This window comes from Geotrypetes seraphini, chromosome 15 (assembly GCF_902459505.1).
Source record: "Geotrypetes seraphini chromosome 15, aGeoSer1.1, whole genome shotgun sequence".
Taxonomy (NCBI): Eukaryota; Metazoa; Chordata; class Amphibia; order Gymnophiona; family Dermophiidae; genus Geotrypetes; species Geotrypetes seraphini.
This window is the reverse complement of record NC_047098.1, coordinates 30,157,916-30,177,491: the sequence shown is the minus strand read 5'-3', so window position 1 is coordinate 30,177,491 and position 19,576 is coordinate 30,157,916. Positions and strand designations below refer to the sequence as shown.

The window sequence follows — 19,576 nt, the reverse complement described above, 5'->3', positions numbered from 1 at the left end:
CCAAAACGGGGGTGGAAAAGTGGGTGCGTCTTATGGAGCGAATATGCCCCCCCCCCAGTACTTTTTTAAATACCGGCGGTCCAGGCAGGCAGGCAGACACACACACCCCTGGTACCTCTTTTCTAAATTCCAGCAGTCCAGAACTGTATCTCCTGCCCCTCCCTCACTGGACGGCTGCCTCCATGCCTTGGCTGAGTGACTTTTTGCCACTTGCCTGGTCCCAAACAGACCGACTCTTCTGAAGTTGTGTTCTGAACAGTAATGAGAGATAAATGTATATACTGTGGACCAAGTAGCTGCTTTGCAAATGTCCTCAATAGATGAGACCTGGATCTGCCTGAATGACTCTACTTTGGCTGCTGCACTGTGTCATAGGAAGCCACCTGTCCTATTACAAAATTATTCTGAAAGTTACTATGCTAAAAATTGGAAAACAATGAGGAGTATGTGGTATTTTCAACAGAAGAGAAAAAGCCTCAAAAACACCATGCAGCACATTTCAACCACATTGTGACAAGCTGCCTTAATACTATCATAAACATTGTCTTGAATTTTATTTTCTGGAATTTTTTCATGCTTTTTGATTTTTGAAGTTATTTTCCTCCTGTGTAGTATTGACTTAATACTATCATAGGCATAAAAAACTCCATTCATAAAATACTTTTCATATCTCACAAGAGAACATCCCAAGGTTCTGGTATTAACTTTTAAAGTCATTCATTATAAGATCCCTTGGTATCTAACACAATTGATGAGACTTTACCATCCATCTAGATCATTAAGATCAGAGGAAAAGTTACGATCATCAACAGATGGATTAGCGAATGTACATTATACTAATATGAGGACATCTATAATATCAGTTGAAGGTGCTTTATTATGGAACAATCTAACAGGACAGCTGAGGTTGCTTTCTGATATTCAAAAATTTAAGAAACAATTTAAAACAATTTTGTGGAGACATTCTCTTGATTGACCTGGGATCTTGATTGAAGATGTTTTAGATATGTTTGTTTACTTATTTGAATGTTGGTTATATGATGATTATGTTTGTAGTTATCCTATTCAATTTACTATGAAAGTATTGGGTGTAACACTGGACCAGAGCCTAACCATGAAAGACCAGGTGGACTCCATAATCAGAAAGGGTTTTTTCACTCTCTGGAAGCTTCAGTCCATTAGAGCATATTTTGATGTGTCATCATTCAGAATTCTGGTACAATCCCTCATACTGAGTCAACTTGACTACTGTAATATCGCCTACTTGGCAATTTCCCAGAAGAACATGCGGCGACTACAACTGGTGCAAAATGCAGCGGTCAAACTGATTTTCGGGTTGAAGAAGTTCGATCATGTAACACCTTCCTACCGACTTCTGCATTGGCTACCGATGGAGGCACGGGTGAAGTTTAAGTTTGGTTGTTTTTGTTTTAAGGTACTATTCGGTTTAGCTCCTAAATATATAACTGACCTTTTCTCTTTCTCAACCAACAGACATAAGAGAAGCTCACACTTGAATTTTGTTTCCCCTCCGGTTAGAGGAAGTAAATTTAAAAGACATCATCAACATCTTTTCTCACATCAGGCAGCATTATGGGGTAAAGATCTGGAACAATTGCTTACGCCTACTACTTATGGGGAATTTAGGAAACGCCTAAAAACATATCTGTCCCTGAAGTATTTAGGCAACTAACCTGCACAATCTTATTCCTTAGAGATGTTAATCACTAGCTTTTAACTTTGTTAACTCCTCTCAATTTGTAGCATTTTTTAATCATTGTAAACCGCATAGAACTTCACGGTCCTGCGGTATATAAACTGTTATTATTAAACCGCTTAGATCTAGGCAGGTTAGAAATTTTTAAAATAAATAAACATCAGGCGGGAAGACATCTGCACACACACGATGTGGGTACTGCCTAAAGATTTAAAAAGTGACAGTGCATTTAGCAGTGTCCGTACTGGGTTGAATGGATGAAATCACCCACATGTGAGAATATTATGTCAGGTTATCCTTGGAGAATGCCTGTTTCTTCCTTTTGTTGCAAGCATTACAGTTCCCGTAACTTTTGTCTGTGGCCTCCATGAAGAGCGTGGGTATGAAACACAAGAGAACAAGGGCAATATGCTGGTAAAGTTAGAGAGGACACATGTTTCTGCACTAAGGGCAGACAAGACACATGTACAGGCCCAAGCAGGAAAAGAAATGCCATCAGCACTCATCTGCACACTTGCTGGTATTGTGCACATAAATAATACTGAAACTATTTGAAGCCCACAATAGCATTTCAGCAGATGTGCGCCGATACATTTTATTTTTCTGCATAGGCACCTGCGCAGCACTAGTTGCTCTTAGCACGGAATCGTGTCCGCATGTATACATTGCGCTCTCTATGGTTAGTACGCCAGTTTTACGCAGCTCTTATTTGCATATAATTTTACTGCAGTGGAGCATAGATATTTGGTGTTACACTTGCATTAGGAAACATGCTGTAACACTGCCCCCCCCCCTCCTTATTTACATCTTGGGACCTCTTGGCAAAAGGGACCCCCAGCCACCTCAGAGGAAGTCCTCAGCTGACATAGCTTGGGAGTCCTCATCAGCTGAAGTATTTATATTTTATATTTGCCACTAGAGGCTCTGGTAGAGACCTGTTTATAAAATATGTATTCTTCCCAATTTATATTTCCAAATTAATAAAGTGTCTTTGCTTATTTGTAAGTGGGTCTCTATCAGACCCTTTAATTCAGTAGCATAATTAAATAAAATAACTATTGAAGTTTATAGGGACGGGTGGGGACATATTTGATTCCAGCAGGTATGGGTTTGATTCCAGTGGATACAGGCTTTTTTTTCAGACACAGTCTCTATTTCCACCACCTCTTCCAGGAGACAGAAACATGTAAACATGACGGCAGATAAAGGCCAAATGGCCCATCCACAGTAACCATTATCTCTTTCTCTCTCTGAACGATTCCACATGCCTATCCCAGGCCCTCTTGAATTCTGTCCCCACGCAACTCTGTATTACTAACCTCTTTCGTATTTCTAATGGTATGAAGAGGAATGGTGTCGGCCTTATAGAAACATAGAACATGACGGCAGAAAAGGGCCACGGCCCATCTAGTCTGCCCACACTAATGACCCACCCCCTAACTAACTCCATGAAGAGATCCCACATGCCAATCCCATCTTTTCTTAAAATCTGGCACGCTGCTTGCCTCAATTACCTGTTGTGGAAGATTATTCCAGCGATCAACCACCCTTTCGGTGAAGAAATATTTTCTGGTGTCGCCATGAAATTTCCCACCCCTGATTTTCAACGGATGCCCTCTTGTTGCCGTGGGTCCTTTAAGGAAAAAGAGATCCTCTTCCACCTCGATACGGCCTGTGACATATTTGAACATCTCGATCATGTCTCCCCTCTCTCTCTGCGTTCCTCAAGTGAGTACAGCTGCAACTTACCCAGTCGTTCCTCATACGGGAGATCCTCGAGTCCTGAGACCATCCTGGTGGCAATTCACTGAACCGACTCAATTCTCCACACATCTTTTTGATAATGCGGCCTTTCTCCAGTCCTGCTTCCTCAAAGCAGTGGAACCTAATCTGTTTTAGTATCCTGGGATAGATTCCATCTGACTTCACTGCTCTGTCTACTTCCAGTTTTGTCAATTCCCTGTGAACTTTCATCTACAAATGGAATGCTTGTTATGTTATGTTATTCTGATCTTATATTCTGCGACTACCTTCAAAGGTTCTGTGCGGATTACAAAAAGATTTCAACAGGTTAAAACAATACGACCAGGAGCTAACAGTAAATGTTCTGATACAACAAACTACATCAATCTTTCTGAAGTACATATTTTTGAAAAATAAAAGTTTTAAGTGATTTACGAAACAGTTGGTAGTTATTAATCAATCTTATGACAGTAGGTAAGAGTTCCAGGATAGAACAACCTGTATAATCGTAACAAAGAAGAGTTCAAAATCCTAATGGATGTTTCCAGCAGGGGCTTAGGCCGACGTTCTGTTACACTGGTCATCAAATTGTTCACACCCTTGCCAAAAAGCATTTGCCCCTTGAAGGGTAACCTGCTCAACATGGCTTTGGAAGAGGAGTCACCTGCCCATTGCCTAATCCAAAGCATTCTGCAGGCGGAAATAGAGTAAGCAGACAATTTAATCAGGACTCTAAAAATATTATACAGCGCATCTACTACATAATCCACTCCTGCCAATAGTAAGTGGGGATAAATGTCATCTTCCAATTGAAGACAGCGATGCAGCCTAGTATAACAAGCGTAGGCAACAAAGAATGCCACTGCTGCCGCCTTTAGTCCCACTGCTAAAGCGTCAAAATGTCTTTTGAGGACTGAATCCAATATACAATCCTGCGCATCCTTGAGAACTACCCCTCCCTCACTGGGGAGGGAAGTTCACTTACTGACCTGCGCTACCAGGAAATCAACCTTAGGAGTGACAAACAGCTACTGAAACTCAGCTGCTAGTAGTCATAGATTTAGCCACTCTCAAGGGTCCCTTTGGGCCTCCCATTGCTCTCTAGGAAGCAGTGCAACATCCAGATAGGAAAGGCAGTATATGGGCTGTGCTTTAGATCCACTCATTACAAAGGTCTGGCAGTTCTAAATTCAATTCCTGCAAAGCCTGTGATGATATCCATCAGACTAGCAAGCTTCAAAAGCCTGCAAACCATCAGAGATCATCTCCCTAGTCCAGAGCCACCACAGCCTGCTGATCCCTGGACTCTGTCTGAGCTTCTGAACCTCTGAAAACAGAAAATTTGTTTTGAAAATGAAGGGGCATCAAGACTGAACTCTGTTCTAGAGAATGACATGGAAACAAATTTTCCCCATCCCCACAGGATCTCTCTATCCTCATCCCATCTCAGCCAGCTCTATTCCAGTCCCTGCCCCGTTCCTGCAAGCTCCGTCCCTCATCTGCACAAGTCTCAAACACTTTAAAATCATACATGTTCGAGGCTTGTGCAGTTAAGGCCGAGTTTGCAGGAATGGGGCAGGAATAGAACTTGCAAGAACAGGACGGGGATATTGAGGAGAGTGTGGTATAGTGGTTAGAGCTACAGCCTCAGTTGTGGGTTCAAACCCGTGCTGCTCCCTGTGACCCTGGGCAAGTCACTTAATCTTCCACTGCCCCATAGAAACATGATGGTAGATAAAGGCTAAATGGCCCATCCAGTCTGCCCATCCGCAGTAACCATTATCTCTTCCTCTCTCTAAGAGATACCACATGCCTATCCCACGCTTTCTTGAAGTCAGACACAGTCTCTGTCTCTATCACCTCCTCCGGGAGACCGTTCCACGCATCCACCACCCTTACTGTAAAAAAGGAATATTAGATAGATTGTGAGCTCACCAGGACAGATAGGGAAAATGCTTAAAGTACCTGTATGTAAAACACTTTGAGTGTGGTTCTATAATTGCAAAACCAAGTCCCAATCCCTTTCCCCCTATCCCATGGGGTTAGGGACACATTTTTCACCATGTTATTTTCTACTCCCTTTCTTCCAGTCCTTCTTTAACTGGTCTTCCTGGTCTGCGGCCAAAACCTGTCGAGCACACTCTGCGCTCCTGGTAGGCTCTCCCCTCCACGCCACTACCAGGGCAAACACAGAACCTGTTGATTGCTGTTTATAATTCAAATGCGAATCATAGAGCAGATTGACAAAATCTGGTGTGAAAACCTGAACAGGAGGACCCGAAGCCCCTTGTGATGGCTCATTCTACCAAGTTAATTTACCAGGATACTTTTTATGGAATTGTATGTATTGTTTTCTGAGCTGTGAGCCACTTAGAACCTCCCCAGTATGGCGGCATATAAATTATTATTATTATTATTCTGTCTCCTGGAAGGCCTAGCATCTTTCACACAGCACCTTTTTGCTATTGATGCTCTCTCGGCCTTTGACATCTCTGGGGAAGCCCTAGCTCCCCCAGAGCAGTCTGTTTGTAATCCCAACACCCTCAAAGAAACAGAGGAAGTTGAGTCTGAGGCCCCCAACCCTCCCTCATGCGCCTTGTGGCATGTGGAACATGGGTGCTCTCCAGCTGATCATATGGTACAAATCTGGCATGAATCCAATGCATCTGAGCTTGAGGAGTCCATCTAGGTTGATTTTTTTGCAAAATCAATGTATATTAAGGCAGATAGAGGTTTTAAAATTCAAATTGGCAGCCACAATAGCAATTTTAGCTCTAAAATAGCCTAAGAAAGCTATAAACAAACTAAAAAAATTTGGACAAGGGGTTTTTAGAGATGGGGAACCCCTAATCTGGCCCCAGAAACCTTCTAAAATGCAAATTTTAAAACCATTCTCCCCCCCCCCTCATTTTCCGCATAGGTTGCAAAAGCCAGTATTCACCTGTGCCTGCTTGTGCTGCCACTGTAGCTATGAAGAAGAGATGTCTGCCTCCGAGAAGCACAGAAAATCCAGATGTTTACTTCCGTGAACTACCAGCCAGATCTTGGAAGGTGGGCTGCCCCCCCCCCACCACCACACACACACACACACAGGAGGGCGGGGAAAAACCTACGCAGCTGATTCCAATTCCAGCTCTTGGGACCGATTTGGGGCCACACAACTTGCACTCCAACCTCCGGACAAAATTCAGGGCAAGCTTTGCTATAAGGGGATCAGTCCCAGAGCGTCCTTAAACTTTCAGAGCAGGATGGCTATGCAGATACTCTGAGAACAGAGAAGCCTGCTAACTAGACTTTTTTGCTCCATGTCTCCTCAGTCAAAGCTGTTCCAGGAACACTGAGAACCTTTGCAGTACTAAAGCCTCAAAAACTGGGGGAAAAAATCCCAAAAAATAAAACAAAAAAGTCAGAGCAGATCAGATACCTTCTGAACATGCTTGCGTAACAGAAAAACCGAGGGATTACAGCACAGCCCACTGAGGAAGGAGGCGGAGCCAAAGAAAATGAATGATGCCTTCTGCAAAAACACGTGGTTTGAGGGTGTCTACCGACTGTTCAGGACTGTTGCACTGGAACTTCATTTAGTGTCCCTTAATCTTTGTACTTTTTGAAAGAGTAAAAAATCAATTCACTTTTATACACGTGGAGGGGCATAATCGAAAGAAACGTCTAACTCCATTTTTGCCTATGTCGCAAGTCGTCCAAAGTCAGACACAGCTTAGGACACATTTTCGAAAAATATGCCTAAAATATTTTTTTCTCTCAAAAATTGTCTAACTATATTTCCAGCCGTCTGATCGTCCAAGCTGCTAAATCGTCCATCTTTATACCACATTTTCATCCAAATATTCTTCCAGGTCAAAAATGCCTAGAATAAGCCCTGTTGGACGTGGGAGGGATAAGCAAAGAAATGGACTGGACACCCAGACATGGCACCTGAATAATGGGGTACCTTACAGGGCACTGCGGTGAACTTCACAAAAAGGGTGCCCCATAAACATCTCACTACAGCTCCCTTAAAGGTCATGGTGAGCCCCCCAAAACGTACTATACCCACCTGTCTACAACCCCAATAGCCCTTATGGCTGCAGGAGCCACTTATATGGCAGTACAAGGGTTTTGGATTTTTTGGGGGGAGTGCACATGTTTCACAATGAATGCAGTGATTACAGTGGCTTATGGGCCTGAGTCCTCCTCTCCATGGGTCCCTAACCCACCCCCAAGATGACTTAAGCCGCCTCTGTGCAGCTCTACTAGGTTTTCCTATGACAGGCTGCCAGGTGCTGATGTTCTGGAGGCAGATATTTAAAGTTGTGATTACGATTTTTAGGGGGGGGGTCAGTGATCACTGGGGTAGTGTGTGGGGGTCTGTACTATGTGTTTGCAGTGCTTATCTGGTCATTTGATATAGTATTTTGTGACTTAGACAATGTTTTAAATGGCCTAAGTCACAACGTCCAAGTTCCGTCTAGGCTGTGTTGTAAAACTTTGGGTTATACATTCAGTACGACTAAGTCTAGCACAGCCCACGTCCTGCCCAAATCCCGCCCTCGACACTCCTCCTGAAACGCCCCGTTTAGCTCTGGTCGTTCAGCGGCACTGGTAAGGCCTAGGTCATCTGTAAACATGTCCAAAACCCGTTTCGATTATCAGCACTTGGACGTCTTTCATTTATGATCGTCCAAGTGCCGACTTAGGCTGGTTTTTGGACGTTTTTCTCTTTCGATTATGAGCCCCTTAGTATTTTACAGACCTTAATCATAGCCCCCTGCCAGCCATCTCTTTTCCAAGCTGAAGACACCTACTCTCTTTAGCCTCTCCTCATATGAGAGGAATTTCATTCCTTTTATCGTTTTGGTCGCCCTGCTTTAAAACTTTTCTAATTCCGCTATATCTTTTTTGGGATACAGTGACCAGAATTTTTGGGATACAGTGACAAAAGTGCAAATCTAACAGAAGAGTATTTTTATTAACTGGCAATTGAATTTTATGGCACTTCTGAATAAGAAGATTCTGTGAAGTCACTTATGAATCACCTGTGTTGCCGAGGGCTACTTCATTCAACTATTTAAGGTAAGAGATCTTTAAAATGTTGAACTTTTGCGCAGAGGATTGAATTGATAGATTTAAAGAATAGTCAAATATTATTTCACCACTTGCCTCTTAGGACCGATCATTATATCTTTGAAATTCTTTCTGGAAAAAAAGAAATGAGGAAGGATTTCCGATATGATGGTCCCATATAAATCAAAAGTGTAGTGTTTGCTAGGATGGATTTTTTCACCTGCATACATATCTTTTTTGTTTTGTGTACCTTTATAAAATAGGCATAAGATATGGACCTTATTAAAGACAGTCTGCTCTAAAAATTACCTCCTATGAGGATAATTTTCTAAAGCAATTCTGAAGAAAAGCAGCATTTTAGGTGTAAAAATAGGATTAAACTGCTCACTCAAGCAGAGGCATTTGGGAAGGGGTGGAGGTGATTTGGCTTTTATATACACGTTTTCACAAATTAATCCAGAAAATGTGTGTGCAAAAAAGAAGTAAAAGAACACCAATTTCTCGGAATTGTTGAAAGAATACTTTCATTTTGAAAATTCATTAAAGCTTACAAAGAGAAGAATATGCAAATACTTTTCATGCATCCATGCAGGTATTTCTTTTTTGACTGATTGGGACTTATTAATTGCTTTTATGAAGAGATTAACCCAAGGCAGTGTACAGCAGGTACAGTTTAACATAATATTTACAAATATGTTAACAGTATAATATTAAAATGTCCAACTTAAAAGAATTACCCCTGTATCAGTACTGCAATACTACCTTAGTGCAGGCCATAGAATGTCAGCACTGCATCTGCATTAATACAGACCACACACTGTATCAGCAATGCAGCTTCCTTACTAAAGATCCCACATGGTGTACTGCATCACAAAATCCAGAAACACTAATAAGAAATTTCTTCACCACCTAACGTTATGAGGATATTTTCTGTATGAAACCTAAAATCATACAACCCAGCGGTATATGTCACAATCACAAAAATACTGTAAAATACCACTTATATAGAACAATACACATCAGTATTGTTAAACCCTAACACTATAGGGCTTGCTAAACGGCCTCAGAGATGGAGCCTACGCACAGCCATACAATCACAAGCTGGGATGATCCGCGTAGATGTAATACTCCTGCTCCAATCCAAGTATTTATTGGCCAATGATTGGAGCAGGAGTATTACATCTACGCGGATCATCCCAGCTTGTGATTGTATGGCTCTGCGTAGGCTCCATCTCTGAGGCCGTTTAGCGAGCCCTATAGTGTTAGGGTTTAACAATACTGATGTGTATTGTTCTATATAAGTGGTATTTTACAGTATTTTTTTTTATATTTTCTGTATGTCATTCAAAAGAAAATTCCCCTGGAAGTAATATGGATTACGTTGCATTTTGAGCTCCCACATAAGACTACTCTATGGAACAACTAGCAGGAGTCACCATAGCATTTTCCATAATTAGAGTCCCAACCAATGGTAGAGAGAAAAAATTCTTATCTGGCTTACTGATTAGGAAAAGGAACTACCATATATACTCAAATACTTTTTTTTACAGAAAGGGTGGTAGATGCATGGAACAGTTTCCCAATAAAGGTGGTGGAGACAGAGACTGTCTGAATTTAAGAAAGCCTGGGATAGGCACATGGGATCTCTTAGAGAGAGGAAGAGATAATGGTCATTGCGAATGGGCAGACTGGATGGGCCATTTGGCCTTTATCTTCCATCATATTTCTATGTTTCTATAAACCGACCCAAATATAAACCAAGGTAACCTTTCCCCCCCCCAAAAAAAAAAAAAAAAAACGAGGAAAAAAGTTGATTTGAATATAAACCCGGAGTGGGTTATTATTCTAGTGCAGTACCTTGCGTTTCCCTGCTCTGCACCTTGCTCCCCCCTCCCTCGCTGCTCTGCCAGCCTCTGTATCCAGCCCCCTCACACACTTCCTCCCCTGTCCTGCCAGTCTCTACACCCGGTCCCACTTCCACCATGCCAAGCTCTGTACCCTGTCCCCCCTTCCTTCCAATGACTTGCAGGCCTCCACCAGGCTGCCGTGAGTCCTGGTGATCTAGCAGTGACCGGGACAGGAGGGATCCCAAGAACTCACAGTAGTCAATCAGCTAGCGGCTCTGCACAGGCAGGAGTGAAGGAAGGTCGCTTCTGCCCGATTCACTGCTGGACCACCAGAGATACTAAAGGTACGTGGGAGAGGTGGGAGGGAGGTAAAAATTTCTTAGAATTGGCTGGGACAGGTGGTGGGAATGATCTCTCCTTTTCTGGTCACCGCTGGACCACCAGGTCTCATGGCAGACTCGGTAGAGGCTTGCAACAGGTTCAGGAGGGGGGGGGCGGGTCAGTGCTGACCTGAATATATAGAGACCCCCATTTTTGGGCCATTGTTTAGGCCCCAAAATTTCAGTTTATATTCGAGCATATAACAATGGAATTTGGAAACGACAATGAGGGGGGGCAGGACATGGAGGCAATACAGTCACAGAAGATATGTTCTTCACATACTGCACTTGCACGTTAAGGAAGAGGACTACCCAAGTCTATCTTAAAATCAAAGTGCAGTGTTTCATCCTCACATCTTTCTTTGTTATTTTTGGGCTGAATCCATCACGTTGGACTTCAAAGGTAGCTGCATCTGGGACAAGGCAGTTTCCATAGCAACCAAATGCAGCAGCAGCCCTAGCACTGAAGGAACAGGGAGCCTCCCTGTTTAGAAAAGTCCTGATTTAGTGCATCACTATTTTTTTTTTGGGGGGGGGAGGAAGGGAGGAAAATATGGGGCATTTAATAGCAAAGCTAACTTCTCACCTTCACAGCAAGGAGAATGAATTTGCCACATGCAGCAGGACCAGAGGGCTCTTGAAAATGGAAAGCAGAAACTAAATACTGAGAAAAATTATGAAAAAAAACCCCTGTGAACCTAGCATAGAAAACCCTCAGTCCTGGGTAGGTCCACAATTATTAAAACCAATATACAATCACACGCAAAATCCAATGCACAGAAACCATCTAGGTAGGACAGAAGAGGAACAGGAGCTCTAATGAGGCGGAGGAGGAAGAAGGGGCTGTTCTTGCTATACTCTCACCACCATCAGGCTGCATAACTCCAGTGATGAGAGAAGGAAAGGTATGGCGTGAACCAAAGGACAAAACAAGAGAGAAAAAGAGAAACTTTAGTCCATTGGTAAATGCATAGGCATCTACATTAGGGAGTAAAGCCCCGAGGCAGGATATTTTTTTCTTCCTGAGACAGATCCCATCAGGAAAACAGGGGCCAGGAGACACTTTAAGGCTCATATGTGTTTGCCCCCTCGTGTGCATTTTGCCCTCTAAAAAGAGAAGCAGCTAACAACCATCCAACAATATGCAAAAGTAGGCTCCCACATTTTGTCATTTGACTTCCCCCCTCAACAACAAAATAAAGATAAACCCCCAGAGCGTGGAGAGGCAGATGCCCCTAAGATCCATAAGATAAATCAACACAAAGAGGAGAGGAGAGAGCAAAAGGACTACAAAGTTTAGACTGTGAGCTCACTGGAGATAGAGAATGTATCTGTATGTAATATGTAAACCTTTTTGGTTGTACCACACAGAAGGGCAGTATATCTAGAATCTAATAAACAAATCTAATAAACATATTCCCTGGTGCAGCAGAAAGGCTCCCCACTGATATTGCAGACGCAAAGGATTTCTGGGTGAATTATCACTCAGGCGAGGAGAGGAAGTTCAGCTCTGAGATCAAAATGCAGGTGTTATAGCAAGCATTAACAGTAAATCTGAGAGACCGAGATCATATTCCACATACCCTGCCTTAGGAGTGAAGTTCATTGCTGTCATGGCACGCAGTATATTAACTCATTTGGAGACATTACCCCAAAGCTACTTTCCTTTTGCATTTGGCACCCAGATTCCTCCTACTCCTTTGAAACTGGCCTCTACTGGGGTTACAGTGCAATGAGCTTCATTTGCATCTATCAGACTGTTTCCATTTTATTTATACAATCTGTGGCGGGGGGGGGGGGGGCACACATTGAGGCACTGTGTGCATTGTTGTTGCGTGATGGCTCTCCCAACCTGGGAAACATGAACACTGACTTGCAGCATTCCCAGTTGACCAAAGCAATGGAAACTGAACCTGAAAATCCAACTGATGGCTCCTGCATGCCTAAATGTGTAGTCTATAACATCTGCTGGGTACAAATGCAGTGATAACACCCTTCACTAACTATAGAAATTCTCTGGGGGAAGCACAATGTCGGTGACAAGACCCCTGCTGGATAAAAATGAAAGAAAACCTTGGTGAGAATACCCTCCCTTATCCCTGCTCGGTACACATTTAATAAAATCCTGGTTATAAACACCCCCTGCTGGATATACATGTAACAGCTTGGTGATAATACCCATTTACTGGGGAACATATATCAGAACCCATACGTACTTAGGCAGCTATGTCCATAATGTACCATAAAGTCTGCTTCGAGTGCCCTGGCTGTGTAATCATCCACGCAGCATGCCCCATATGTCACGTCTCCCATCACCAGTGTGTCTGCCTCTGTGAATCTGCAAGGGAAAAAAGGGAACCATGAGACCTGGGGATAAGGGAAGGAGACACAGATGAGGGAGAGGAGTGACAGGAAGCAGGGAAGGAGCACAGAGACCCAGGAAGAGGAACGAAAAAAATGCTTTGAATTAGAAAAAGAAAGAGGGGGGCACTGAGGTCTTGTGAGGAAGGGCACTCTCTTAACTGGGCTAAGGGAGAGAGAAAAGTGACACTTAGGAAGGCTGCCAGCAATAAGTAGCCCTGAGTCTTAAGTAAAGAAAAAAAGTGTCACTACGACTAGAGAAGGGACGAAGGGGGGAAGAACCCTGAGAACTGGAGGAGAGAAAAAAGAGGCAGCAGTGGTGGAAAAGACTGGGAAGAAGGAAAGGTTCTGTGATGGGGATAGAGGGAGGAAATGCTGAGGCCTAAGGACGTAGTCAGATTGTGGGTAATGATAACATTAAGCCCCAAGGTCTGATGAGGCAGCTGTTAGACACCATTGAAATCCCTCTGCATCTACCACCATTCCTTATTCCTCTCTCTCGCTGTTTCTCAAGGGACAGCTGGAAACCAAGGTGAAGAAATCTCATACTGGAAGCTTCTTTTACCATGCTCCTCCCGCTACAGTACTCTCCAATCCCTACTGAGGATATGAGGCCTGACGGTGTGCAGGCTGCAGGAAAAAAAATCTCATTTTAACAGCAAACCGCCCAGATCTGAGCTATCAGAATTCAGAGATGCAGAGAATGATCCAAAGGTCTCACTGCTAGAGCGTGACCTGAACTGTGCATAATTATTTTACAGCATGAGATATACACCTTTACATTTCATAGCTCACCCCCCTGTCCTTGTTCTCTCTCTTTGGAATGGGCTAAATATTCACTGAAAAAGAAGTATGTTAATATCTCAGAAGCCGCAGAGTTTTGCTGCCTGCTCCTTGAAAGTCACCGTTCACTTTCCATGGGGTGATCTCTTGGGAATAAGGAAGAGGAAGAAGAATCTCCAACTTCCAGTGTCTAAAGCCATTCAAAAGAGTGGAGAACTACACCATGAAGGGGGAGGGGGTGAAGGCTACATACAGGCAAACAGTTGCTAAAAAATAAGGTTCTCTAGAACAGTGGTTCCCAACCCTGTCCTGGAGGACCACCAGGCCAATCGGGTTTTCAGGCTAGCCCTAATGAATATGTATGAGAGAGATTTGCATATAATGGAAGTGACAGGTTTGCAAATCTGCTCCATGCATATTCATTAGGGCTAGCCTGAAAACCCGATTGGCCTGGTGGTCCTCCAGGACAGGGTTGAGAACCAATGCTCTAGAAGTCGGTGAACCAGAAATCAGTGTTTTAGTATGTGACAATATGCTGGTCTGTCCACATGGACAGCAGTAAATCTCTCATTCCCAGCCTATAGTATCTTTCCACACATTAATAAGTCTCTCATAAACATTTACCGATAGACACGAGGAGTTATACATCAAGTGCATGTAGGAGTACAACTGCGTATGAAATTGTGCAAAGTATGCATGTGAACAAGTGTGCAAATGTGCATAAGGTTGGACAAGTGAGCCACATATTCACTGAAAGTACATAAGCCCATGCTCGTGTACATCTTTGGAGTGCTGAGATTTCTACTCCCTCCTTATTGGCATGGTCACCTGGAAGCACCAGAGTAAGCAGGCATCTGTGCAAATGTTCGGTGTCCTGTGTGATCCCAGCACTGCAGATGTGCTCCCACATCCACCATTTTTATACTTACATATGCACATTCACTGTCTCTCTAGGACACAACCCTCAAGGCTCTCAACAATTGATTCTTGCTTAACAGAGACAATGACTATCTGCCATTTGAAGATGACTCTGCTTGAAGTCTGGATTTTAATTAATAAATCCATTTAGCTTCTGCTCTGCGAAGCAAACCAGTACTTACACAAGATAAAAGGAAAACTATTTTAAATGCTTGTATATCCTTCTGTTCAAGCCTCACAGTTCTCAAGTTGTTTGGAGACCATGGGGAGCAAAGCAGTAAATATCACAGCTTAGATGACAGAGGAGGAAGCTGAGGACACCTCCCTTTACTATCCATTTCTTCAAACATGCCTTCTACATCCACACTTTCCAAAGGCACAGGCAGAGATTAATCCTGTCCTCTCCTTTTCCCGTTCAGCAGGAACCTGGTCCTAGTTCCATCCTCCAGATATACACTTGCGTGCTTTCCTAAAGGTCTTGACATGGGTAAAAGTGTGGAACCATGTAAAACTGTTTTGATATTGCTACTGTACACGTGATTAAAAATACATTATATATGTTCTAGGAGAGTGTGTGTAATCTTAACCACAGCAAACAGGGTGGTACAGGGCCAGGCCAGGAAAGAAAAAAGTAGAAGCTGGGGTTTCATTTTGGAGTCCATATGTATATTTTAATGTGCACACTTTACAAATGCAAAGCATATGTGCACAAATTCACTACCAGCCACAAATTTTCAAAGGGAAACTTCCTGGAGAGTTCTGTTTTGAAGATGAACTTGCAGGTCCCAGGGTACACAATATACCCTGCAAGTGGTAAAGCTGAAGCACCCTTCCCATCTTGTTCTCCAAATACAGAATTTAAACTTTCAGAAAGACAATTTTCAAAGGCTTTTCTCTACGAGTCAACACTAATTTATTCCCATAAACTGGCCATCTGAAAATTGCCTTACCCATGTAGGTAGAAGCATGTGTGTGTTATTGCACAATCTGTACTCATTAACCCACAATTAGGTGAACTGTTCCTGGCTGCAGATGTAGGTTACACGTGTAATTTTTCATAGCTAAAAATGGAGAGGCAAGTTTGAATGTGAAACGACATGTATACACTTTGAACAGTGAGGCTGTAGGTGAAAAAGTGCCTGTAGACAGTTCAAAACTTGTTGCCCTCAAGCACCAGTTCTGTCTGCTCATGGTTTTGCCCCACATGCACCCATCTTACTTGTTCTTTTTCTCTTATAAACAATGGGGGGGGGGGGGGGGTTTCAATTGAAAGCAGGCAACTAAAAGTGCTACCCTATAACCTACTGCACAAAGATCTTCCTGGTCCTAGGTGGGAGTAATGCAGGTCACATTATGCCTATGTGCCTCTATAAAACAGCCTTCCAAAACTATTACCATATATACTTGAATATCAACTGAGATTTTTGGGCCTAGAAATGGCAGTCTCAGTTTATATTTGAGTCTACTACTGTAGTTTAAAAAAAATATCCAAATTTAAGCCTACCGGGCTGTGGTGAATGGAGTCGCAGGTCAGGGGCAGGCCCAACATGCGAGGCAGGCAGCTGATTCCTCTTGGTGGCGGCCAAGGCGGTCCACCATGCTGTTTGCTGGCCGCCAGGAGGAGGGGGAGTGGAGGAGGGCAACTTTTGCCAATCTTTTATTTTCTTGTTCGCAAAAATTTGGAATGAGCTCCCTTCAGAAGTTAGATTTCTTTCTCGTTTATCAATCTTTCGGAAAGTGTTGAAAACCTATCTATTTCAGAAATTTCTGACCGATTCCTCTACTTTAAACTAATGATTATAGAGGCTGAGGTCTTATCGAACTCTTTCTATGTTCTGTGAATATTTTGTTAACCGAGTCGAGCCCTATTGAGGGATGAATCGATATATAAAACCAAGGATTGGATTGGTCTGCCCAGAGGTGCTCAAGGGCAGAATTTCAGCAAAGTTGCATGTGTTATAATAAAATATGCACCGCTCTATAAAAACAAGCAGAAATGACCATCACCTAGGAACAGGTGAAGCTTTGTGCAATATGTTGCCTTTACAAAACAGACGCAATATCTGTCTACTATTACTAGAGGCCTTAGTAGTTTGTTGGAGTTGTCTTTGATTCTGATCTCTCATTTTCTTTGCAGATCCAACAAACTGCTAAGGCCTGTCCTTTCTATCTCTACAACCTTACCAAAATTTGTCCCTTCCTCTCTGAGCACACTACCTGGACCCTTGTCCGCACTCTCGTAACCTCATGCTTAGATTACTGCACTCTACTTCTCACTGGCCTCCCGCTGTGCCGCGTCTCCCTCCCTCCTACAATCTGCTGCACGACTCATCTTCTAGCAACCTCGCTACACTCATGTCACCCCTCTCCTTAAATCACTTCACTGGCTCCCTATCTGCCTTCACATTCAGTTCAAACTTCTATTACTAACCTACCAAGTGTTTGTTTTTGTTTTATTTTATTTATAACCCGCTTTTCCCAAAGTGGCTCACAAGTATAAACATACATAATAAAAAATACATAACATGCATATCAATCACACAAATAAGCGACCAGCGCTTTACACTTAAACAGCAATCTTAATACCCATACTTCATGTGACAAAATAAATGCCTCTTCAATAGCTTCTTAAACCCAGCAAGTTTACATTGCTTTCTGATGTGCAAAGGTAGGAGATTCCATTCCTAGGGTCCCCTACAGGAGAACGTAGTCAAGTGTGAGGAGTTCAATCTCAGGTCCCTTATAGACGGCACAGACAAATACAATTTTGACAAGGGGAGCCAACCCATTCAAACACAGATATATAATCACAAGCAACCTGAAATGTATTCGGATCTTCTAATTTCAGCCAGTATAGCTTCACATAACATGCTCAGTCCTTTCCAAACGAAAAAGGGTTCTAACCACTGAATTCTGTGCAACCTGTAATGCACTCAACAGGGTTCTTGGCAAACCCAAGAGCACAAGATTATAATAGTCCAAGCAAGACAGGACCAAAGACTGCAAAATGACCCTGAACAGTATGGCCGAATTCTATTGAAAGGCGTAATCTGTGTTCATTCTGCTGCCCCTCAATATTTCTCCTCTCTTCTCTCTCCTTATACACCTCCAAGAGAACTCCATTCCTCAGATCAGCTTCTCTTAACTGTACCCTTCTCCTCCACTGCTAATTCCAGAGTCCTTTCATCTAGCTGCCTGGAATATACTACCTGAGTTTGTCCACCACGTCCCTTCACTTCCCTTGTTTAAAAGCAGACTGAAAACCCACCTTTTTGATGTAGCCTTCAATCCATAAGTAAATAATACTGTCATCGTTTCAGTCTCCTCTGACAGTATTATTTACAGAGACAGAGAAGGAGGGAGAGAAGCAGACGGATTAAGAGGAGCAGAGTTTCAGATAATGGCAGGACATCCAGCCAAACAAACTGAGACTTTTTCTTGAACTTTAGGTGAAACTTCACGTGTAGAGAGGTAGATCTGGGAGTCATCAGCATAAAGGTGATACTGGAAGCCATGGGAAGAGATCAGGGCAGTGAAGGAGGAAGTGTTTAACTGTATCATTTGTTATATTTTCTGATGCACTGTATGTATGTTTAAAAATGAATAAAGATTTTAGAAATTCAAAAAAAACAAAAGAAAAAAACTATCCCCTTAGAGCACAGGTATCAAACACAAAATCTGCGGGCCGAATCCTGCCCGCTTGGCTGTTTTATGTGGCTCGCAGTGCAATGCGGTGTTTTCATTGCCGCACCTGGGTGTTTTATCTTCTGGCCGGCTCCCTCCTCCTCATTTCCGCAGTGTGCTCAAAGCTGCAGGCCGTGGTTCTTTGCGCGTCCTGCGCCTCATCCGGAAGCATTCCGTCTGACATTGCGACGTCAGAGAGGCTTCCAGTTCAGGCACAGGATGCGCTTAGAAGCTGCCGCCCACGGCTTTGAGCACACTGTAGAAATGAGGAGGAGGGAGCCGGCCAGAAGATATACTGCTTGAAAGCCATGGAAGTACTTTCCAGCACAGGACAACAATCTGTCAAAGCTTGAATGGGAACGAGAGTTTCTGGCTGGCCTGATCACCTTTGACCTACTCTCAGAACTTACTTCCATCTCCCAAGGCTGCATTGACACAGAAGATATAAGAGCACAGGTACCTGGGAAAAACCCTCATTATACCGGCAGACATGATCTGGAGCTCCTTTCAGGATTTAGAGTGGAATGATTATATCAGATTATATAACAAATACTCTAGATCCTATTGCGTTCTGGACTCATGCCCCCCAGAAATTATGAAAGCAGCACCTTTAGAATTTAAATTATCACTGATGCAATACTTGGCTTACAACCTAAACAATGGGAAGTTCCTTTCTAATAATGGTCACATTATTATAACCCCAATTCTAAAAAATCATAAAGTATCCTCAGCCCTAATATCCAACTATAGACCGGTAGCTTCCATTCCGTTTATTATAAAAATTAAGGAGGGATTGGTTCACACCCAACTGATGGGTTATCTTGATCAATTCTCTCTCCTCCATGAAACTCAATCTGGTTTTAGGCCATTATTCAGTACGGAGACAGTAATTGCGGCTATCTTAGACAATTTGCACCTACTGTTTAGTAAAGGCCTTAATGCCCTGATAATGCAATTCGATATGAGTTCTGCCTTTGATCTAGTGGACCACATGAAACTGCTGCAATGCCTAGATGCCATTGGTATCCGGGATAAGGTGCTGAACTGGTTCCGTGGCTTCCTTATATCCCGCACCTATC

The 19,576-nt window shown here is 43.0% G+C and overlaps 1 protein-coding gene across 2 annotated transcripts in view; it reads right to left on the bottom strand.

Moving 5' to 3' along the window:
- The window catches only part of DPH1 (diphthamide biosynthesis 1), a 187,314-nt gene that overhangs the window by 90,650 nt on the left and 77,088 nt on the right, over nt 1-19,576 (bottom strand). For both annotated transcript variants that reach the window (XM_033922691.1, XM_033922690.1), the window contains exon 4: nt 12,968-13,089. In XM_033922691.1, coding sequence (XP_033778582.1) covers nt 12,968-13,089 — 122 coding nt within the window. The remainder of the gene's footprint in view (nt 1-12,967; nt 13,090-19,576) is intronic.